Genomic DNA, 25,495 nt, shown 5'->3' with positions numbered 1-25,495 from the left:
GAGGAACATTCTTAATTTCTTCTGTGGTTGTTACTGGCATAGAATTGGATTCTCTTTTTTTGGGAGGGGAGGGGGGCTTGGTTTGAGAAAACAACTCAGCAAAACAACCAAACCAAAAAAATACTCAGTTGAACCAGTTCTAGTGTGGTTCTCATCTAAGGGAGATCCAAAGTCAGTATGGTGTGGAAAGATTCTAGAATATGACATTGTGGGTAGTGGAAGGGGAAGACCAAGTGAGGAAGGGGAAGGCATGCTGTTCCAATTAGCAAGGAGATCATTCTTTCAAAAAGTTCACAGCAATTTAATCTGTTTAAGGGAATGCCTTCTTAAGCAACTCAGTTACTTATTGGAGAGCCGATCCATTTAAGTCAAATTAAGTCAATAAGCATTTATTAAGAGCTTACTATATGCTAGGCTGTGTACTAAGCATTAGGAATATGAATAATTGCAGAAAGATACTCTCCCTGCCCTCAAAAAGCTTTTTAATAGCAAAAGACAACACATAAAAGGGAGCCAAAGAGAGGTTTGGGGGGGGAGGTGTGAAGGTAGTGGATGAGGGAGGAATGGGAGATAAAATCTGTGGTAGAGAAAGTCTTATGATGATATGGTTGGCATGAGTGAATGAGACAGGAATGAAGACATTCACTGGGGTTTAGGGGAAAATCTCCAAGTGCCACTTCAGGCAAAAATTCCAAGGTCTCACAAAAGAGAGACTGTTAAAAAAAGCTCTGAGTAGGAATTTGGTACTTGTGCCCCCAAAGAATTGCAGAACACAAAAATGCAAATAACTCGAGAGGAGGAAACATCTAATGGCAAGAAAGGATGAGGAGGGAAGTGAGATACTTTAGTGGTGAAGTGTTTAACTATAGATCAGGAGGTCCTCAATTCAAATGTGACCATTTTCATCTCTCTAAGGAACAAAACAAAATAACAGTGTGCTTTAGAAAGAGGTCAATACTTGGAGTCAGAGGACTAGAGACCAAGTCTTGGCTCTGAAATGAATTTGCTGAGCCTTATTTTCCTCATCTGTAAATTGAGAGGGCTACGTTAGATAACCTCTTAGGTCCCTTCCAGCTCTAAATCAAGTTCTTATGAGTGCCCTTTTATGGTTCTGTGGGGTGATTGCCCTGTTCTGAAGCCAAACTCTTTGAGTTTGATGTGAAGAATCAATGCCTACAGGACTTGACTTTCCAAGATGTAAAGTGGCTGAAATTAGTAGAATTACTAACTTCTCTTTCCCTTCAATCTCTTTTCACCCTGTATTCTCCAATCTTTTTTTTTCTCTTCCTCAACTAAATGCTAATTTAATTTGAAAAAGAAGCCTTGCTTTTCCTGACCTATCAAAGTTAGGAGATAAAAACAACACTATATAGGTTTTTCAAAATTGAGAAGTGACAACTAATGAGAGACAATTGTCTCTGCTTCTTTGTCAAATCACAAAATACATCTTCTTTCAAACTCCTTTGCATTCAGTCTTTTCCAGGCATTACAGCTGCAGTTATAAGAATTAAAGACAAAGTGACTAAATCCAGCAGGGAATAATGCAAGCAAAGAGCCCAGATCTCATGAGCTTCTCATTATGTGAATCAAATATTGGCAATCAATGCCTGTTCTATTTTCTCAGGAAAGTAAAATGAAAAAAAAAAGCAAGGAGGGCCGACAGGGTGGGAGTCCTAATTATGACAGTGGATAAAAAGTCATCCTTCCACTCACTGAAATTCATGCATCACTAGAGTTTTCCTTCTTCTCCAGTGCTTCGTTGTGGTGTGGAGGTGACCCTGCATTCTTGAGGCCATGCCAATGGACTGCAAGCACTGGTAGTTCCTAACAAGCTTGAAAGGCTTCCAGGATCAGGCTGGTAATAGACTGTGCATCTGTCAACAGAGGCCCAGCTTTGTGAAGTACAGAGAGGTTCCTCCCCAGAACACTGGTCCCCAGCTGATGATTTTTTTGCCCATGGTTATCCATAATAAATTAGGAGGGGTTGCTATTTGCATCAGTGGAGGGGAGTACCCACACCAATGAAATCATGGATCACTTAATTAAAAAAAATTCTTAACTTTGTAATTATGTGATATAAAACACTTCTCTCATGCTTCTTTCTACAGGAATGCAATTAAAATAGACGATATATGTAAATATCTAAAGCTATACAGAGAGAAGTGGGGGGAAGAAGGGAGCAGGGCATTAAATCTTCCCCTAATTCTTCCTCTGAATCTTCTAACTGTAAATTTCTTACTGTTTTCCCATAATTCACCTAAAAGTTCTATTTTAATGATCCTTTGAAAGCTCTCCTGTTTTACATGCTAAGGAGAAGCCATGTTTCAAGAGAGGCCATGAAAAAGAAATCCTAGCTGTATTTAAGTGCTCCTCAAATACTGTTTTTTCATTTTTTGTGGTTTGAGAATTTGAGAGCTTTCCCTGCCATAGAATCAAATGACAGTTGCAGCCATTTATTGACACCTTGATGAAAAGAGCTGTTTTTCTACACCTTAGCCCACCAATCCTGCCATAAGACAGGTAGCAGTAGTAGATCTTATCATAGCATGTGTTCATACAACAGAATAGACAAACAGAGAATAGGTTTGACTCCACTAGGTCACATGGCCAATAACCCCATCAGCCAATCAATTAAACAATCAACCAACATTTATTAAGAACTAGGAACTGTTCTAGGCACTGGACTTAGACAAAAAACAAGAAAGGAAGGAAGGAAGATAAAAGGAAAGAAAGAAAAGAATGAGGAAAAAAAAAATCAAAGAAAAGAAACGAAACCTTTTCAAGGGGCTTACCACTTATTAGTGGAGATGGAATACATACAAAATAAATATAATATGGTTAAACACAAAGTAGTTAGGGAGGGAGAGCACTAGTGATTGGGGAGAATCATGAGAAAGGCCTCATATAGGAGATGCTTGAGCTTATCTTGATGGAAGTGAAAAATTCTGTGAGTCAGAGGAGAGGAGGGAGTGTGTTCTAGGCATGAGGGATGACCAATGCAAATACACAGAGATGGGAAATGGGAACGATATTTGAAGAACAGGGAGAAGGCCAGTTTGTCTAGACTGTAGAAGGGGAGTAATGAAAAATGAGACTAGAATCAAAGACTAGTTCCAGGTTGTGAAGATCTTTAAAAACCATGCAGAGTATCTTATATGTTATCCTAGAGGCAATAGGGAGCCCCTGAGATTTGTTGAGTAGGGGAGTGACATTGTCTGATCTGTATTTAAGGAAAATAACTAATCAAGAATGTGATACGCATAACTAAATTTGGAGTGGTTTTACCAACTCAATTTCTATCTCTGCCACTCAATTTCTATCTCTTCCGCTAAGACTTCTGTGATCTACCTAGTCAGTGAGAATTTTGAGTATGTTCCTGGCATAGGACCGACTAGCTTTATGATATATGTTCCTGTCTGAATCTGTTTTCTGAGGACCAGCCTGGCTAAATATGGGGAGGGAGAGGTGTCAGTAGACCAACCACTTAGTGATGAGTTCACTGACCTTGAGAATTCATGAAATAAAGAGAAGTAACAAAAAAGTCTTTAATCTGCTCCCTTCCACTTATGCAGTGGTTGTGGCAGAAAGAGGGGCAGAAAGTGCTGGGAATAACAGTTTATAGACCATGTAGACATTTTAATTTAGCCTTTGGTACTCTAAATGTGAGATCCTTGGTCAATGACCAATAACTGGGCAGACCACTAGTAGAACCAAATTATTTTAATTCTGCCTATAAATGAGAAGAAAGAAGAAATATAAGTGGAGGGAAGAGTCATAAGTACTCTTTGGAAAAGCAAAGAAAGAAGTTGGTGGAGCTGGTTTTCTTGTGTGATCAAAGGCAATAGCAAGTATGATTTCATGGGACATTTGACCCTTTCATATTGCAGTGCTCATGGTAAGTATTTGCAAAAATTCATGGAAATAATTGCAACTTATCATTAAACGTTAGTTGCAGAATTTGGAGAGGGTGAGAAACTCTACAAAGAACTGGAGAGGACCCTTCAAATTAAATCAGCACACACTTTGATACCTGGTGACATCAGAGCAAAGATGGGGATGAGGGAGGATGGTATGAAATAGATCAGAAAACACCAATCAGGAAGAAGGAAAGGTAGGGGATTAAAAAAGCAACAACCCATAAAACTGATTACAGACTACAATGAAGGCTTGTGACTTTACCTTAATACTTGGAGAAAAAAAAATTGTCAGGTACTAGATGTGGCACACACTGAATGACATCACAAAAATAAAATTGATTATAACAGACAAAAAATACTCTCTTTGATGTGGGAGTTATCCTGAATCATTTGTCTGTGTAGTCAGGCCACAGATTTGTTACAGATCAGAATTAATATAAAGCTAGAGCAAAGACTAATATTGAGAAAAAAGATATAGCACATAATTAAAACAACCCAATCCTGAACTACAAAGAATTGATTATGGAAAATGGATACTAGATAACAAAAAGTGATTCCAATGATGATTATAATATTTTATGTGTTCTTCTAAATGGTGTAAATTGGCAAGGAGACCAAGAGAGCCGAAAAAGCATCTCAGTCAGCAAATACATACTTAGTTGCCAAGTAGAAAAAGATGGCAGCCAGAAGTAGTACCGATTTAAAATATAAATTCATTTGTAAAATTTTACAAAGAAGGATCATGAATGATTATCACCTCTTCGTGCAGAGAGTAGCAGATGCTAAAAATCAATTTAAAGAAGCCGAGTTGACTTTAGGCTTCTAGGTGGCGCCATAGTACACAGAGTGCAGGTCCTGGAATCAGGAAGACCCGAGTTCAGATTTGGCCTCTTGACACATACTAGCTGCAAGATCCTGGGAAAGTCACTTAACCTCTGTCTGCTTCAGTTTCCTCATGTGTAAAATAGTGATAACAATAGCATCTATCTCCCAGGATTGTTGTAAGGATCAAATGAGGTAATATTTGTAAAAGTGCCTAGTTTAGCACAGTGCCTAGTACATAAGTAGGCATTTTGTTGTTGTTGAGTTGTTTTAATTGTATCTGCCTCTTCATGACTTCATTTGGGGTTTTCTTGGCAAAGATAACTGGAGTGATTTACCAACTCATTTCCCTCCTCACTTCCTTGAATATATTTAAGAATAAAAGTGTAAGGACAATAAGCAGAAGTGCGAAAGATCCACAGATGTTTTTAACTAATAAGCCTATCTGACTATCAAGGCAATAGAGCCATCGCATATGAACTCGATACCACATTCTCAGGTGGTAGAAATACTAACGCTATGGAAAAGCAGCTGGCTTGGGTCAAGTGGCCATGGAGAATGTTTATGCTTAGGTAATAAAATTGTGAGGGTGTTGAGGGATTAAGATTCACAAGGTATCTGGGGTCTTCCCCTCCCAGATTGACATCTTTGGGATGGTAAATTGGGCCATCTTTTGTCTCAGTTCTTAGATAGCCCTTAGTCATCGAATGGGCTTGGCCTCAGAGAAATTGAGACCTGGGAAAGACCTTAATTTAGAAAACTCAGGGTCACCTTCTGCTTCTTGCATTGTTACCATTTGTCTTTACCTTTGTCTTGCCACTGGACTCAGATGTCTCTGGAGAAGAGAACAAGGCTAATGACTTTTAGCAGCTCTGCCTCACTCAAATCAATTTGTGTGTAAGTCAAGACAACATGCTTATGATGTCATTGGTCCTCTTTGAGAATGAAGGACAAACACTTACAGCAACACAACAGGGGCTCCCTATTGCCTCTAGGATAACATATAAGATACTCTGCATGGTTTTTAGAGATCTTCACAACCTGGAACTAGTCTTTGATTCTAGTCTCATTTTTCATTACTCCCCTTCTACAGTCTAGACAAACTGGCCTTCTCCCTGTTCTTCAAATATCGTTCCCATTCCCATCTCTGTGTATTTGCATTGGTCGTCCCTCATCACCTCTTACTTAAGCTATTCTAACAGCTTTCTCTTTGGTGTCCCTGACTCTAGTCTCTTCCCAATCCAATCTGTTCTCCACATGCAGTCCTGGTCTACTTGTGGTTCTGCACCTCTCATCTCCCTGCCTTCAACTGACTGTCCCCCATACCTGGCTGGAATGTTTTCCCTTATCTCTGCATTTTGGAATTCATGGATTCATTTAAGACTCAGCTCTACTTCTGCCTTCTACATGAATCGTTTCCTAATCTAGGGCACTTCTACCCCAAAGAACCTTGTACTCATTTTTTGTTTTGTCTGTATACATACATACTTAGATATATACACATACCTACACACATACATATACATATGTATATGTATACACATTACACACATGTGTATCTATATGTGCATACTTAGACACATAAACTTACATGTATACAGTACACATATATGCATTCATATGTGTTTATGTATGTATCATCTTCCCCATGAGAATATAAGCCCTTTGGCTGGTGTTCCTTTCCCAGCACTTAGCATAATGCTGGCTTATAATAAGAGATTAATTAATGTGTATTGACTGGTTGATTGGTTAGAAGTAGTATGAAGGCTGGATTGGAGGTAGGGGACAGAGTTGAAGTGGGAAAATTCCTGTCAGATGGTAATTAGAACATGTATTAGGGTAATGACAGTGGAAGTAGACAAGAGCTGATTGATTGCCAACAAGATAGCAACAAGATGGCAGTTGATTGGATATAAGAAAGACAGCTTGATAGTAGTATATAGTAATAGATACATTGCTGGAGTATTCAGGGAGGACTAGCACCTCAGGTGTGAGGGCTTGCCAAGCTGCCCATCTACCTTTAACGTCCACCTATCATTCAACTCTCATCCGTGGCTCCCAGAAATTGTAGCATGTACAGTGCCACACCCCAGTAAACTGTCTCTGCAGAGGGAGTAGATCAGATTGAGGAGGATTGACAGGCCTCCAATCCGTGGGTGAATTAGGGGAGTCTGCTCAAAACATGTGAAGACTTCCCTTGGTGGAATGGGTAGATAAGAACAATGTGGCCCAGTGGCCACGAAGGAGGCTGAAGCAAGCACTAAGAGCTTGGTCAGACGTTGAAGACACCACTGTCATCCACTGCATCCTGGGCCGTCACCAGTCATCCTGACTTTTGTCTTGCCATTTGACTTCAGTGACTGTGGAGGAGAGAGTGAGGCTGACAACTTTGTGCAACTCTGCCTCACTTAAATCCAATTCACTGGCAAATCAAGGCATGACCTCATGATGTTATTGATCCTCTTCCAAAATGAAGTACAAACAACAACAAGATTGCTGACCTTTGAATCAGGATAACCTGGGTTTAGTTTCTGTCTCTGCTATGTAGATGTATGTTGGCCACGTGTTACTGGGCCAATCATTTAACCTTCCTTTGTCCAAGACAACAGTCTGAGACTCTTAAGTTGCAGAGTAGATGTCAACCTGCCTTGGTAGAAGGGGTGTCCTCACCGAGAGAGAGAAAGAGAGAGAGAGAGAGAGAGAGAAACCATAAACAGAGACAGAGAAAGAGAGATATAGAGAGGAGCAAGCAAAAAGACATTGTGAGAGAGAGAAGGGAGAGGGGGAGTGTGGCGGCAGGTGTTGTTAAAGAGAGGGAAGAGTCAAATATAACCATAAATTTTCAAACATGAGAGACAACTTGATACTACTTTTTTTTTTCCTAACTTCACTACCATGACTCAGCTACCATCTCACTCTAAAGATCTAGTTCAACTTACACATTTTATAGATGAGGAAGTTAGGACAAAGAGAAATGAAATACTTGCTCAAGGTCAAAAAGGTAGTTGACAAAACTGGGATTTTTACATTTAAAAGCGGAATTCAACTGTAAATCCATTGTTCTAATGAGAAAGTAGGTATATGGTTCACTAGTTGGTAATGTTTTATCAGTAATTTTTATTGTAGTAGCACTAATTCTGACTTCCACTGTTTTGGAATCTTTCCCTCTTTAAGATGTTTTGAAAATTGATCCCCAGTTGCCTTTAATAATGACACCTCATTTTTCTTCTTGTATTTGATGAATTCCCAACTTCATCTTAGGTACCACAGTAACTTCGTTATATAATGTGCCAGCTGCTAAGGTGGAGTCCAAATGTAGATGACGATAGTTATTTATGAAAACAGATTGCCAGAGAAATACTGTCAGATCTGTTCCATTTTATGTCTATTTGTTTTCTTCTTCCTTTGCCCACAAAAATTCTAAGTGATTATCTGACTTACCCAGTTCTCACACCAAATTCTCTATAGGCTTATTTTTCTCTCAACTGCTTTTGGCTATTTTGTGAGGCAATTCTGCTATAATCTTCTGTCATTCTCCTCCCTAATGTTTTGCAAATGGTCTTGTTCTTTAAATGTTGCCCTTGGCTGCTATATTTCTCCACTTGGCAAGCAAAGCAAGTGGTTGTCCTGATGAAGCCTCATTGTGTTGACTGTTTTGAATCAGCTCAACTTCTCGATGAAACAGTGACAGAATCATTGTCTTTACTTTTGTCTATTTCCCATTTCTGGAGTTTGAAGCTTGCTTAAGCAGGTAGCACTGCAGCTGCGGCAATTGTCTGCAGTGTCTTCTCATTTTTATCTTTTCTTCAACTTTCAAGGATAAAATCAATACCATATTAGGCTTTGCTTTTGATCTTCATTTTCCCTGGTTTGATGACCTAGCTGAATATAAACAGTTGATTCTGAAATGATTCCCATATGGGGAAATCAGGGGTTCCCTTTCTTAAAATATAGTCATTGTCATTTTTGGGGAGGGGATGTTATTTTCAGCACTTGCCTAACACTTTCTTGACTTATTATAAAAATAGAATATGGCAAACATTTATTAAGTGCTGACTGTATGCAGAGAACATTGTGCTAATGCTTATCTAAAAGTAGAACTAACTTTTAGATAAGATATACATCTTGCTTTCAAGGAATTTAATAATTTGACTGGGGAGATTATAGTCCAGTAAACTTCAAGAAAGTACTCATGAGACACAAACTTGAAGCCTATGATTAGTCTACAAATCTTTGTTCTTTTATTCTTTGAACCACATTTCCCCCACATATTTTCACCATCCTCCATTTTACACCCCTTTGCATTTTGAAATCATAGATTATGATGTTACATGTTTATTTAATTTGGAGATTCTTGACAAGTTTTTCATGGAATTCTTCTGCTTCACCCGCTCTCTGCAACAGATGTTGGCGCATAAGCTACATTTATTTTTTATCATGGTTTATTTGCTTATGTTCATGAATACTGCAAGGTGATCTGACCAAGTGTGCCATTAAATGTTTCTTGTCTTTGGGAACACAATGAAATCAACTCCTTTATTTTCCTCTTCAGAGAGAACCTGGAGGCCATAATTCCATTTGGCTGCAACTTGTTGGTTCTTAGACAAAGATTGGACATTGAGATTACCAGCAGTCAAGTTAATGTTTGCAGATGAAATAAGGACTCAGTGATTTTTAGCAATCTCTCTCCACATTTTCCCTTACTGTGGTTGTGGGAGGGAAAGGGGACAGCATAAGAATGAATTTTATAAACACTCAGTGGAGCCTTTATTTAAGTGTTGTGTCTAATTGAGAGTTCCACAATTTTAAGAGGGAGGCAGGGGAACTTGGGAGAACATTTTATGGACGGTCACAAAAATGTGTAAGGGCAGGAAGGTTAAGTAAACTGGGAATTGCTTGGAGAGAAGGTTCAGGGATGACAAATAATGATCTTCAAGTGTGTGAAAGGTCATTATATAGAGGATGGGAGAGATCCCTAATCCATCTGCAGTCTGTCCAAGATACACATGTATTGTGATGGTTTCATGAAAGAGGTAGGCACTTGGAAGGTAGTTGCTTATTGAGAATATCTTGGATCTAGTTAATCTTAAAACAAAGGAGTAGAGCATGTCAGTTTTGAAGAAATTCTAATCTCTCTGAAAAACATATTCACCCTTGCATACTTATGAGTTGAGAAGCAGTGTATCCTAGTGGATAGAGAGTTGTCTTTGGAGACTCAGGTTCAAGTCCACTCTCTCATGTTGGGCAAACCAATTAACCCCTCAGTGCCTCAGGAAGTCTTTAAGACTTTAAGCAGCTGAGCAAGTAGCAACATGCCAACCCCCTCAACAGGGGCTCCCCACCTGGATGAAATCAGAGGTTTGGCAGAATCAGAGGTCAGCATCAACAAAAACCACTTAACGATGACATTCCCATTTCTTGTTGCTGTCTTTCCCTTGTTCTCGTAATTCTTATATCACTAGGCTAAAAGAACACAATCATTTGTTTTACAAATATACTCGGTGTTTATAAGACACATGTGTACATCCTAAAAGAAATACAAGAGAAAACAGAAGGGATAGATAGACAATGTTAAATATTTTCACCTAACACTATCATTCTTGCTGGGCCTACCCTGACTGATTTGTAGTCTTACTCTAGGCGCAAAAACAATGCTTATTTTCAGGGCTGCACTAAAGGACATTTATTGGCCTATTGTCTTTTAGATCTCTGTGGCTAGCAACTGTGTTTAATGTGTTAGGCATAAAATAATTTAAATGTCCCAGAAAAAGTGGAATGTACAAAGTTGAAAGCATAATTATTTTCTTTAATGTATTATTATGTATCGGGATAGCTTCCTTCTCTGAGGTTGTATTATCTTCGAAGGGAGTTCCAACCTTGACTGAAGCTGGTCAGATAAACAACAGCAGCTCTTCAATCTGGTGGGTTGTTCTCAATTAGAGAGGCAAACCTTTTTTCTTTGGGTAACTATTTTGCAGGCTTCTTGTTCGTTTTGTCATTTTATACTTAGTTGAAGCTAGCCGTGATGGGCAAACTATTCCTCTCTAGAAGTAACTGAATTTTCCAGGAGGGGTAAATTAACTCTTTCAAAAGCACAGGGAAGCACTTAGCACACTCATAAAAATAATTTACCATATTGTAGCCTCCAAGTGATTTCATCCTGGGTGGGGTATGAGTCCAAGAGAATAGTTCACTCATATTCTTTCTCCAGCCATAAGGAACTAATACCCCTATTCCTAATTAAAACAAAACAAAACAAAACACAACACAACTGTGAGCATAATTGAATAACCTCTTTTTATTAAGTAGGATTAGGAAGCACAAACTGATACCTCACTATGGAGGAGACATCTAAAATGTCCTATCCTTGGATCTGCATTCCCAGACCTATAGTTCGTATTGGCACATTGTGGCACCATGGATAGAGTATTGGACTTGAGGTCAGAAAGAACTGAACTCAAATCCTACTACTGATGCTTACTAGCAGTGTGACCATGAGCTTCATTTCAAGACACTGAGCCTCATTTTCTTCATCTGTAAAAGGAGGTTAATAAAATCTACAATGCACAATTCTCAGTGTTATTGTAAAGCTCAAGTGAGGTCATGTATGTAAAGTACTTTTGAAAATTTTAAGTATTACATAAATGTCATCTATTATTACTGCTCAAAGACTATTACTAAGTGTGCAAATAAGTCTTGCCTTTGAATAATAATAGCATTTATATGTCATTTTATGTATGTTATATGTTTGATCCTCACAACTCTGTTAAGTAGGTGCTATTATTATCTTTAATTCATAAGTGAGGAAACTGAGACTAAAAGGGATTAAGTGACTTACCCAGCATCAGACATCTAATTAGTATCTTAGATAGAATTTGAACTCAGGTCTTCCTTACTCCAAGTCCAGCATGCTAGGCACAGCACCACCCAGCTGCCACAGTGGCTTTACTCCTCTTCCTAGTACCACTTGGCATTTTGTAGCATTGTTTACTTTTCTAAATAAGAATCCCTCATATAGCAACCACAGCCCCAGACCATAGGGAGGAATCCTCATTTGCCACTGCTGCATTCAGGACTGCAAGAATCTCCAAGGAATAGGGAAGAGTAAAGGGTTTTTGACAAAAGCTATTTTTTCCGAACCTGTTTCTGGGTCTTTGTATGACTCATGTCTATGGTCTTCCCAGACACTAGTGGAATTTAGTCAGGCCTCTGGGGGAAACCTGAGCATGTGACCAGCTGTTTCCTTGTTTACACTCACACATAACTGTTTCGTGTTTTCTAAAAGACTCTTCTTGGCATGGAGGACATTAACTAATAGCTGTACATTTATCACTTTGGGGTTAATTAATGTCTTCAGAATGTTCCAGTGAAGCATTTTGGGTATTGCTGTTCCCACCCTGTGAACAAGAATGACTCTAGCAATGCAAATGGAAAGAATCCTAAATAATGCTGTGTAATTGTAATGATCAAACTTGGTTCTGAAGGAGAGAGATGAGAATGTTCCTCTCTCCCTTCTGTTCAGAGGTGGGGGCTTATGGAGAGGTAGAAGATAGCACATACCATCTGACTTGAATGATGTATTCATTAGTTTTGCTGAACTTTTTTTTTCTTTTTTTGTTCTTTGTTTAAGGGATGGCTCTTTGGGTTGGAGAGGGGGAAATAGATATTGGGAAATGAAACTTGCTGTAAAACAAAAAAAGTCTTTATTTTTCTTTTTTAAAAAATGACCCTAAGATGAAGATTAGGAGGAGATGGGAATTTTCTTGAAGTTCTAACTAATTGTGGGGTGTCTCCTCTTATCAATGAGAATGGGCATTCTGTTAGCTCACCCTTCAGAAGAATTCTAAAAATACCCTCAGGCCTTTTCAGAGAGATGCAAAGATCTGCCAGAAATTAGAATCTGAGAACTGACCTAGATCCTAAGGGGAAGTAGGGTGGGGAATGGCTGTGTAGCTGTACAACCTGTGCTGCTAATACCGAGGCCAGAAGCTGTTGATGGAAGCATTGGAAAAGAAGTACATTTCAGGTGCATTTGCAGGCTAATTGGGTACTCATCTAAGGTGGTATAGTAGGTAGAGCACTTGTGGTCTGAGAGACCTAAGTTCAAATCCTGCCTCAGATATTTAACTAGCTTTGTGACCCTGGACAAGAAACTTAACCTCCTTCAGCCTCAGTTTACTTATTTGTAAAATGGGAATAATAGTAGCACCTACTTCCCAGAGTTGTTGTGAAGATCAAAGGAGATGACATGTAAAGTACCATGCAAACCTGAAATGCTATGTAAGTGCTAGCTGTTAGTGTATGCTGTTGTTATTGTTGTTGTTATTGTTATTATTATTATTTTCATTGTCATGTGGGTCCAGAAGTGGCAACAAGAGGCGGTGGTGGAGCCACTGAGAAATAGCCCCAGGAGAGTTCTAGATCTTGATTTCCTGGCTGTACTGCTGGAGAGATAGGAGTTCTAGAGAGGGTACTGTGTGGCTCAAAGGTGGCAGTTTCTGAACTTCAGACTGCTGAGAGTTCCTGAAACCCAGCTTTCTGGGAGAATCCTAAGGGTCCTGTGCTGAGGACCTAGACATGATACAGAAGATTAAAAACACTGGGCTTTGCCCTCCACTGCTGTTTTGAGTTAGTTAGATATTCTAATCCAATAAACATTTATTAAGTGCCTGTGAAATGCCAGGCACTGTTGCACTGGGGCTATAATTAATGAAAAGACAGCCTTACAATCTGAAGGGGGAGACAACGTACATGCAGGAAAAGGGAGTGGGGATGGGATGCCAGGGGGTTCTCGACCTAAAGGCGTTTTGTTCTGTGGAGTTCAAACCAGGAAGGGCAGCAGATGCAAAATGGAGTGGACTGAGAGTCCAGTTTCTAATCTTTATAAAGGAAAGCATTGGGAGCTGTTTGGTACACCACCCTGCAGACAGAGGGAAGAGTCAATCAAGGCTTGAGTTAGCATCGTGATGGTGAGTTTAGAAGTGATGAGCTTATCTTGGAAGGAGCATCTTGTTCCCTAGAGTTGAAACCAGGCAAGGGGAGCAGATGCAAAGTGGATTCCCACATTCTGATGGGAAAGGAAATTGCCTTTCTAGACATTCCAAATTCGTCCCCTTCCAAGGCGGTTGTGGAGTGGATTAAAGCACTGGACTTGCAGTTAGGAAGACCTGAGTTCAAATTATCCTGCAGATACTCACTAGCTTTGTGCCTATAGACAAGTCACTTAACCTCTCTCTGCCTCAGTTTTCTCATATATAAAATGAGGATAATAATGGAACCTGAGTCACAGGGTTGTTATGAGTACCAAAGGAGATAACATATGTATAATACTTTGCAAACCTTAAAGTACTATATAAATGCCAGCAATTACCATTAACTATTATTATATTCATTATAATTTTTCAGGGCATCCTCCAGGATAAAGCCAGAGCTTGTTAACTATTATCATAGTTGGCAGTTAGGTGGCAAATTAGAGCACCAACTTTTAGTCAAGAAGATTTGAGTTTAAATTTGATCTCAGGCACTAGTGGTGTGACCCTGGTCAAGTCACTTAACTCTGCCTCAGTTTTCCCATCTGTAAAATGAATTGGAGAAGGAAATGGCAAACCACTTCAGTATCTTTGCCAAGGAATCCCCAAATGAGGTAACCAAAAGTCAGACACAGCTGAAACGATTGAACGACAATTATCATAGTATAGATTTAGAGCTCAAAGGGACCTGAAAAGTTGGTTAACTAATGTGGTTCCCTACAAAGTCCAGAGAACTTGAACAGCTTGCCCAATTAATAAGTGGCACAGACTTGAGTCTGTGCCCTCAAGGTGAGATCATGATACTGGAGGCCCAAAGGGGTTGCTGGTATGAAGGAGAGACTCCTTAGCATGAAAAGGGTGAGGAAGGACCAACACAAAGTTTATTTTCCTCCTGAGGGGAGTACAAATCTTTATGGTAGAAACAGGAGAATGGAGGTGTGTATGGGTCCCTGGAGTGAATGAGAAGGAAAGGAAATTTGCTCTACCTATTTATGGGATATTTTGAGTACCTCGAATTTCTAGTGGTCAAAATAATGCCCTTTGGTCCACAACTGTGGAAACTTAGACATGAGCTCTATTCTGAAGTTTCTGGAAGAAATTATCAGTGGGAGCAAAATGAGCCAAGAAGTCATGATTTTTCAGGGCATCTTCCAAGATAAAGTCAGAGCTTGGGTAACCTGGGCTGTAGGTCTCACTAAACAGTCAAGGGCTCCACTGAATGGAATCAGTGTTTGAAGACAATCCCACCCAACCTTCTATGATACATACGTGGGTACATGTTGCATTTCATCTCTGCTCTCCTAGTAAGATATGAGCACATTTTGGATGGGGGTCATGTCATTTTATTTCTTTATCTCCAGTGCCTAGCACTGTGCCATGTATGTAATAGGCACTTAAATATTCACTGAATTGAACTGATTTCTAGTCACCTTACCATCCTGGTTTGTCTCTTATGAACTCAATCCTCTCTTGAGGAGTTGAAAGTACATGGGCTATATGAACTAATGAATCCCCTTTGTCTAGGCCTGATGGTAGCCCCTTCAGAAACATGCTATTGAGGGAATTGGGCATGATCTTAAATTTTTAAGCCATTTTGGCTTTCATTATGATTTTCTAAGTGTTCTTTTCTCTGTCTTCATTCTTCAGCAAATGATTCTTCTTTTCTAGAAGAAATGAGATGCGTGAATGAAACACCCTTTGTTGCTGGGATTTAGCATTTTCTTACTCTTGGAGAGTAAAAATAAGGACTATCATATATGGACACCTGGTTTCTGATAAAGCTTATAATTATAGAATGCTTCAACCTCATTTTTCCTTTAGTTTCTTTTGAATATTTTCCCTCTCTCCTCCTCTCCTATTGTGGAATTCAATACTTAGCCTTCATTACCTAATCTGGAGAATTGTATAGATAGAATTATAGATGGATTTAAAATTGCAACGAACTTTGTAAGGTAAATTCCCTCATTTACAGGTGTGGAAACTGAGGCCAAAATAGCTTTCCCAGGCTCACAGAGGCAAGGTTTGACAGAGACAGGATTGGAACCCAGTATCTGTAATTCCAAATCTAGTGTTCTTTCTACTATGTTATGCCATTTAAAATATTTTTGTTTTAGCAAAAGAGAGCTTATGAGAAATTCTCATACCTAATTAAAGATGCCCTATGGCACTCAGTCTACATGTAACAATTCTGACCCTACCTAGTTTCCCTTGAGACCTTTAGAAGTAATTACTAAGCTTTCACTCCTGGGTAATTTTTCTTTACATGAAGTAACTTTCCAGTTTGTTTTCCAGAAGGGCTGACAACATAATTTGTAAGAAAAAATATAGCATATTTGTTTTGAAGATATATATCCCAAGTCTAGGAATTCTTTTCTAACACTGAAGCAATCCATACATGGGACTGAGACACAGAATTGAAAAACATAATTTTGTTTTAGTTTGGCTACTTTAAAAAAAAACAAACAAAAACACCACCAACTCAGTGAAAAGCAGCTCTTAAGAAAATAATCAAGTGAACTTAACATGTGTGGAAATTGCTAGCCAGCCAGCCAGCCGCAGGGAATAAAGTCTTCCATTTATCTGCAGGATAAAAGCCTAACAAGCAAACTGGTAATTCTCCATTAATTGGCTGTCTGATGGAGTATGTTAGCAGCAACCTGAGAGCCTGGGTTAAGAGTATGTAGAGGGATTTGGGGAAGAGAGTATCTCTCAGAATTTCTACATGCCAGTTTGAGGTCAGCGTCCACAATATTTTTATACAGGCTTTGTTTTCATTTATATCAGGAATTAGTGAGTATAATGGGAAAATTGAATTATATCATTTCTTTTGGAAACTCCATTCTTCCTAACTCACAGTGTCACAGTCCCAGATGTGGCTGGCTCTTCCTTATTCTCATTTGGCCTTTTATAATTTCTCTAGGCACCATTTCCTAGACATTAGAGCAATGGTGTTCTAAGAATTCTGGCCTTTTTTGGAATCACTTAAACACATTTTTTTAGTAGCTATATAACAGGTTATAAAATGGTCGTTCAAAGAACATCTTTTACATTCACTGCATTGGCAACCATCTTGTGTCTCTAGCAACCCCAAGTTCATTTCCTTCAAGAGGGGTCATAGGATGACCCCTATAGGATATAGGGTTATAGGATAGGATTATAGGTTTAGAGCTCGAAGGACCTTAGAAGTCATCTAGTCTAACCTTCTTATTTTATAGATAAGAAATAAGAGGCCCACCAGGTTTAAGGGATTAAACCTAGTCATAGTCAGTGTTTTGTTCAGTCGTTTCAGTCATGTCTGACTCTTCATGACCCCATTTGGGATATTCTTGCAAAGGTACTGGAGTGGATTGCTGTTTCCTTCTCCAGTTCATTTTACAGATGAGGAAACTGAGGCAAACAGGGTTAAGTGACTTGCCCAGGGTCACACACCTAATAAGTGTCTGAGGCCAGATTTGAACTCAGGTATTCCTGACACTGTACCACCAAGCAGCCTTTAGTCAGTATGGGGGACTCTGACGTAGAATTTGTCAGTAACTTGAATAAAAAGTCAAGACTGGAGACTTTAAAGATTTTCAAAGTTAAGATGGGAAGCTTATAATGTAATTTAAGATTTATTTAAGGCCACTGTGTTAATGTTCAGAATGTGGTTTTAAGGAGCCTCCCCTGCTCCCTAGGTAGACTGTAATAAAAACTGAGACAGAAGGACAAGGAAAACTATATCATAGCATCATAGACTTAAAGATTTACAGCTGGAAGGGGCCTCAAAGCTGTCTGGTCAAGCCCCTTCATTTTATAGATGAAGAAATGGAAGTCAGGGAGTTAAATGACTTGTCCAAGGTCACATAGGTAATAAGGATCAGAGGCAGAATTTGAACCAGGTCCTCTGACTCCAGAGTCAATGCTCTTTCTGCAAATAAATTCTAGAGAGAAGGGATTTTTGTGGAATAGTAAGTCTGTTAAGCTAAATTAGCTATAGAGTATTGGGTTTTGGCAATTGGGACTTATATTTGGGTCTGTTTACTACCACAAAACCAATGGCTCTGGGTTCCAAATGCTTAAACCTTACCATATAGGAGAATTATAGTCACCTTATGCAAATTCTTAATCTGATCTGGTGGACTGCTACCTATGTAATATGTTGTTGTTGTTTAGTTGTTTCAGTCTGACTCTTCTTGACCCCATTTGGAGTTTTCTTGGTGAAGATAATGGAGTAAGATGCAGGGCCACTGGTCCTTACCATTTACTCCTTCTACTGCCTCCTAACATTCTCCAGGAATTACCCTAATAGCTAGCATTTATTTTTGTAAACACTTTACATTTGTTGTCTCATTTTGATTCTCACAACAATACTATAATTATCATTATTATCCCAATTATACAGATGGAGAAATTAAGCCTGGAAAAGTTAAGTGACTTGCCCAGGATCACGCAACTACTCTGTATTGAGGCAAGATTTGACCTCAAGTCTTCCCAATTCCAGGTCCAATACTTCTGTCCATTACACCACCCAGCATTCTGTTCTGTCTCTACCTCTGCCCTGTCACCATATCCTGTGTTCACTGACACTGTCATCTGACCTACTTATACAATGTAAGGACTCTTAGGCCTTGCCGTCTGCCTCACTGTTGAGCCCTTAGGACTCCTGGATCTTTTTCTCTGCCTGCAGATGAACTTTCTTTATATCTTGTCTTCTCCAATTAGAATGAACTCTTTGAGAGGAGAGATAATCTAGATATTTCTGTTTGTATAACTAGTGCTTGGCACATATTAGGAGATTTTTTTCATTCATTCATTCATTCATTCATCAAATCTGTTACTTTATGTAAGCATTTTGCAAACCTTAAGTTGTTATAGAAATGTAGCTATTATTATTCATTCATGTATTCATTCAACAATTGACTCTTTTGGAGCAGCTAGGTTGTGCAGTGGATAGAGAGCACTGGCCCTAGAGTCAGGAGGACCTGAGTTCAAATCCAGCCTCAGATGCATAACACTCACTAGCAGTGTGACTCTGGGCAAATCACTTACCTGCAATTGCCTCACTTAAAAAAAAAAAAAAGACTCCTTCAAAAAATAGTTTCCCTGGCATTATTCTTTTATAGCAGAATCAGTCTTACCAGAGTGACATAACCAGGATTATCAACTCTTTTCTGGTCTTGGTAGGTAATCAGATATCTAAATAATCCCTGGTTTTATTCTCCCTTACTCCTCCTCCTCCTTCCCCTCCTCTTTCTTCTTTTTCTTCTCCTTTTCCTTCCCCTTCTCTTTTTCCTGCTCTCTCTCCTTCTCCTTTTCCTTCTCCTCCCCCATCCTGTCCTCCTCCTTCTCCTCCTCCATCTCTTTTTTCTCCTCTTTGTCCTTTTCTCTCTTCTTCATTGAAAAATCACTCTTTTAATTTGGTCTAATGTGCAGTTTGTTTTTTTTTTTTTTTTAGGCAGTTGGGGTTAAGTGACTTGCCCAGGGTCACACAGCTAGTAAGTGTCAAGTGTTTGGTCTGAGGCCGGATTTTAACTCAGGTCCTCCTGACTTCAGGGCTGGTGCTCTATCTACTGTGCCACCTAGCTGCCCCTGCAGTTTGGTTTTAATCCTTGGTAGCACTTTCCAGAGATTTTGATCTCACATTGTATGTTTGGGGTGTTGTTTTTGTTCTCTCCATAGATTCCTGAATAGAATTCTGTAACAGATATTCATGATTGATTATACTGATCTGCATTTCAGATCTCCATAATAGAGTTGTAATTGTAATTTTTATATGTAACGTATAGTATGGTTTATCATCAAACAGACAGTGCACATACTTCTAATCCATAAATGATAAAGGAACCTATTTGGCTGAGTCTAAGTAATTGGTATTTCTACAGAAGATTTTTTTTTTAAAGGTTTTTCCCCTCAAAGAAAGAGTTGCTGACTTTGTAGTATGAATAGAGGTATTAAATAAGCAGAGAGATGAGGCTTTTCCTTTCAGGGAGGTACTTTTGCATGCCTAACTTCTTATAGGAGATTGTCAGTTTTTTTGAGTAAGCTATCAGTCTGGGATAATGCTTCTCTTGTCCATTGTTCAAGCTTGCTGCAGCCCAGAGCCAGAATTTCCATGGGGTGTGAATAATACCACTGCTGAGAATGAAAGTTCTGTATCCATTTAATGTGAGGTCAAGGAAAAGGTATTGTGGTCTCTAGACCTTGATTTAGTCTTGTGGAATTTCTTTAAGTGATAACACTTTGCATCGTATTTCAAGATTTCCAAATCTTCTTTAGGTCCAATGCATGTCTCACCAGCTTTTCTTTTAATTGGATAGGGGTACAGAATCTAGGGAAACCCATTTGATTGTCTATGGACCTTAGAGTTTAAGTGTGGCATAGAACAGTGTGGGCAGCTAGGTGGCTCAGTGGATAGAGTACCTGGCCTGGAGTCAGGAAGACTCGTCTTCTTGAGTTAAAATCTAGGCTTAGACACTTACTACTTATGTGACCCTAGGCAAGTCACTTAACTCTGTTTGCCTCAGTTTCCTCATCTGTAAAATGAGCTGGAGAAGGAAATGGCAAACCACCCCAGTATCTCTGCCAAGAAAACTCGAAATGGGGTCAGACACAACTGAAATGACTGAACAACAACATAGAATGGTGTCTTGTTCATAGTAGTTGCTTTAAAAATGCTTATTGATTGATTGATAGCAAAAAGAACACTGGTCTTGAAATCGGAAGATCTAAGCTCAAAAGTCCCAATTATGCCATTTTCTTGATATTTATCCTTGGATAGGTAACATAAGCTTTTTACAGCTTTAGACCTTCATTGGTAAAATGAAAGCAATGACATATCTCTTACACTTTTTAGTTATATGATCCTGGGCAATATAAGATCATAATACCAGGTCCAGAAGGAATTTAAGTGGTCATCTCTTCCAACCCCCTCATTTTAAAATTGATGAATTCAGGCCCTGAGAGGTTAATTGACCTGCCTCAGGTCACACAGTTAGTAAGTAGCAAAGCTGAGATTCATATTCAGATCAGATGACTCAAACTTCAGTGTTCTTTCCACTGTATAATGCTTCATCTCTCAGACTCAGTTTCTTAATAAAAAGATTTAAAAAAAACTACCCATGGTACTTAATTCATAGGATTTTAGTGAGGAACAAATGAGATAATCTCAACAGCTTTGAAAATCTGAAATCATCATATAAATGTCACTTAACAGTGATGATGATGAAGATATTATGGTTGTATTATCTACTTCATGGAGTAATTAGAAAAACACTTTGTAAATTATAAAGTATTAAGCAGCTAGGTCCTGATTTGTGCAAATAATGAATCTTGTGACATGGTCACATGTATTCAAATTCATACAATTTGAAGTAATAATTATGTAAAATACAGTAATTGATTCCAGCCCAATGGAAATATACAGTGTGAATTTGAATAATGAGACCACTTCTTAAGATTCATTATTTGTATTAATCAGGGTATAGCTCTGTAAGTAATTTGAGCTTAGTGTAAAATAAAGAAAATTTTGTCCAGATAGCTCAGTCATTAGAACATCATCAGCCTTAATCTTAGGCTTTAGGGTTTAGTCCTGTTTGGGAAAATATGGTCTTGACAGAGGCAGCATGGTAGTGTAGAGCACTGGACTTGGAGTCAGGGAGTCCAGGTTCAAATCATGCCCCAGACATTTACCAGCTGTATGACTATGAAGAAATCACCTGACATCTCTGCCTCAGCTTCTTTATCAATAAAATGAAGGTGGGCTTGGACTCAATAGCTTCTAAAGTTTTCATAGAAACACTGCCAACACAAGTCATAGCTTTCATTTCTGTTAGTATTTTGACATTTCAGAGAGAAAGATAGTAAGTGTTTTCTGCCTTGATGGCAGAAAAACTTCCTGACAGAGCCATTCAAAAGTAGAACGGGTCATCTCAGGAGATCATAGGCTTCCTTCACTCACTGAACTTCTCATTGGAGATCTTGAGGCAGAGATATTATGGTGCATCTGTCCTAGTTCAGCTTCAGTCCTACTGTCATTTATCCATAAGTCCATTTCTTGCCCATTTTCCTAGGTAGATAGGTGTTTTTTTTTTCATGACATTGTTTTTCCACAGCATAACATGCTAAGTCATCAAGGAGGTAGGATCAAAACTGAGAATTTAGGGTTAAAAATTTTTTCAGGAAGAAACTAACAAACACTTATCCAGTTCTTGTTTTCAAGACTAGGGAATGATGATCATTGATGGTGTAAATCAGGATCTATTATCTATAGCTGTCTTTAGCTACACACAAACACGCGTGCATGCGTGTGTGCGCATACACACACACACACACATACACACACACATTTCACTGCCTGGAATAATAATAATAATAAAAATAACTAAATTACTACTTCAAAAAATCTATTGTTTTGTTGTGAGAGGTACTCCATTCACTAATGTAATTCATAACTCCTCCTTTACTTTGTGGTCTGTCCTCATGAGTTTCTGAACCTGAAAAAGGCCTAATTCATCACTTGTTTGCCACCTTTTTTGATAATGACATTCACAGTTCATCCCTGGGCCTATTTTCAAAGCTTTTTCAGTTTGTGAGGACCTGCCAGTATGTGGACTGTCCTGGCACCATCTTTGAAAATCCAATGTCACCTCCAAATCACAATGAAGGTCTGGAGTCACACTTTAGTAGATGACTTTATACCAGCCAAAATTTATTTTTAGAATTAAATTTAAGATTGGGGAAGTTAAAGTTGCTTTAAAAAGGATTGAAAATTGAGACAAAAAATTATGATTTTTTATTGATTTAGACCTTCATTGGTAAAATGAAAGCAATGACATATCTCTTACACTTTTTAGTTATATGATCCTGGGCAATATAAGATCATAATACCAGGTCCAGAAGGAATTTAAGTGGTCATCTCTTCCAACCCCCTCATTTTAAAATTGATGAATTCAGGCCCTGAGAGGTTAATTGACCTGCCTCAGTCAAATAACTTGTCAATAACTACATAACTTGTCAGAACTACATAAGACTGACCTAGCAATTAACACAAATTACAGAAAATCTTGTCATATGACAACCCCCTTTAAAAAACCAAAAAACAGAAAAAGAAATCCAAGACTAACATCCTTCAAGACTATGTATAATCCTAGGGACAGGAAGGGGAAGAGGAGAAAATTGACCTTTAATGAAATTAGAAGAATTTTCATTGTTCCCAATCCAAAAAACAGATTGGAGTAGAAACTTTCAAATGTTAAAAGCAAAAGAGAAACCAAGAAAGGTAAAGACAGTTGAGTGGGTAAATGGGTCTAAATAATGATGAAGCCCTTGCCTTCTAAGAGGAAGAGAAGGGATGACCCCCCCAAAGAATACTAATGTCTTCAAAGAACACAAAGGAGGTAATAAGATCTCATGGGAGCTGCAGCGGGCTTTCTTTGTTTTGATCATGCTATGATGGGAAAGAAGAAGGAGAGGAAAAGGAATACACCAGCGAAGAAAGGAGGAAGTGGGCAGAACTTACTTTTTCTCATCATCAGGCTGCAGAAAGAGAAGAATACTCAAACAGCAAAAGGGGAGAGCAGACATGCTCAATAACTTTATTTATTACTTTGGACAAGTCCTTTAAGATGTCTAAAATGACTGTCAGAGATTTGGCTTCAGTGGATTTTTGTTACAGATTGCCTTACACTTTTCACCTCTCTGGGTCTATGTTGCTTTATTTTTCAAATGGTGATAATTATACCTGCCCCATCTATCCCATGGTAATAAAACAATGCAGATGAAAGTAATTAGAAAAGGTACAAATGCTACATAACTACAAATTATCTCTAAGTTAAACTATGGTTATGTTTTATAATTGTGCTTATGAATCCTTCCCTAGCACATAGTACAGTCCTTGACACATAGTAAGCAATTAATAAATCCTTATTGATGGACAAGTAGGTCATTCAGAGCAATTTGTATTTATACAGGCTCTTTGGAAGTGACTTTTTCTTCATCTTTGCCTCTTGGAAGTTCTGGCTTCCTTCAGTGCTCAGCTGAAGAGCCCAAGTTCCTACATGAAGTCTCCTGATTTTCCCAGAAGCTAGTTCCCTATTGAGACTACTTTGCATATATTGTGTATTTATTTATGTAGGTATATGTTGTTTTCCCCAATAGAATGCAAACTCCTTTATGGTATAGACTTTCATTTTTTTCTTTGCATCTCCATATGTAGTCACAGTACCTGGCACATAGTAGGTTTTTGGGATTGAAATGTAAAAGGTGGATAATGTATAGTTCTTAAAAATTATTCTTCCCTGTAGAGGTTTATATATCTTACCGTAAATGCAACTCTAGAAGGTAGGTACTGAATAGGGTATATGCCTTATGCTTTAAATGAGCATGTAAGATAGTTAATTGTGGTGATGTATTGGATTTTAACTCAAAATTAAAGTTTTTTCCATTGTTGTTGTGGACCACGTCTTGAGAATAATTTGCTCATAACTAATTACAATTCATCTTATTTATAGGGTTGGCCTTTGCTATTCTCTCTTCTGTCCACCCGGTGTTTGGTTTATATGGCTCTCTGTTTCCAGCCATTATTTATGCCATCTTTGGAATGGGGCGCCATGTTGCAACAGGTAAGGATTTATATGTACTTACATTTTGTAGGTTAATAATGAAAAGGACTCAGTTATTTGAGAAATAAAAGTCAAATTTCTCAATTAGTTGTGACTTAAATACTAAGTACTTGTGTTAATTGTAAACAATCATCTCTGTAATGCGGTGGTTAGAGCACTGAACCTGAATTCAGGAAGACCTGAGCTGAAAACAACCTCAGTCACTTACTAGCTATTTAATCCTAAGTTAAGTCACTTAATCTTTCTTTGCCTCAGTTTCCTCCAACCTGGGGATGATAATAGTACCTATTTTCTATGGTTGTGAATTAAAAAATGAGATAATACTTGTAAAGAACTTTGCAAAACTCAGAGTGCTATGTAAATACTAGCTGAAAGTGTAATGCTATCTATTACCAATGTATATATTTATCCATCTATCCATTCATCCCTCTGAAGAGATATTATCAGGATAAAATGAGAAAGAGAATAAGAACTTTGAAAAATGAAAGCTTTATATAAATCCTAGCTACTATTAATGAATCCTTTCCTCTTTTAAGTAAGTATTGTGCCATGGAGAACTCCAGAAAAGACATTCTTTCCTAAAATAGCCAGATTATTATGGAAAAGCATTTTATTTTCCAATTATCCAGATAATTTTCCCATTGGTATGTGTGGATTACATCATTTCATCTTTCACAATTATGTTTCTGCAGAAGTTCTCTATAAATTTGCTTCATGCTGAAATTGAAATAAAATAACCTCACAAATATTTAGGGTGTACATTCCCCTAGCTGCTTTTGCCCTATAAAAGCCAAAGGTGATAAGAGCTTGAGATCATGGGATTTTCTTTTGTGTTAAACAAATGCAACAAAACTCTACTAATGAATAAGAAACTGAGTGTTCTCAGACTCTTAACCATTAAACATTTCACATTCCTTTCCCTTGTTGTCTATTAACATCTCCTCTTCACATTTTAACAGAAAGGAGGAAGAAAAGAGATCAGGTTTGATCCAAAGATTAACCCCAAAACATTTCCTCTGTTGAACTTTTGATAGAAAAGGCAGAATGAATCCACACAATAGACCATAATGGATTTGCTTTAGGAGGTCAAAAATTTATATTTTGATAAGGGCCTAAATACATATTTACA

The 25,495-nt window shown here is 38.3% G+C and overlaps 1 protein-coding gene across 2 annotated transcripts in view; it reads left to right on the top strand.

The window, feature by feature from the left end:
• The window catches only part of SLC26A7 (solute carrier family 26 member 7), a 274,022-nt gene that overhangs the window by 85,787 nt on the left and 162,740 nt on the right, over positions 1–25,495 (top strand). For both annotated transcript variants that reach the window (XM_027856958.1, XM_027856959.1), the window contains exon 3: positions 24,256–24,366. In XM_027856958.1, coding sequence (XP_027712759.1) covers positions 24,256–24,366 — 111 coding nt within the window. The remainder of the gene's footprint in view (positions 1–24,255; positions 24,367–25,495) is intronic.

This window comes from Vombatus ursinus, unplaced genomic scaffold, assembly GCF_900497805.2.
Source record: "Vombatus ursinus unplaced genomic scaffold, bare-nosed wombat genome assembly UNPS02011767.1, whole genome shotgun sequence".
NCBI classification, from domain to species: Eukaryota; Metazoa; Chordata; class Mammalia; order Diprotodontia; family Vombatidae; genus Vombatus; species Vombatus ursinus.
Note: the sequence above shows the minus strand (reverse complement) of the source record. Positions and strands in the feature narration are given on the sequence as shown.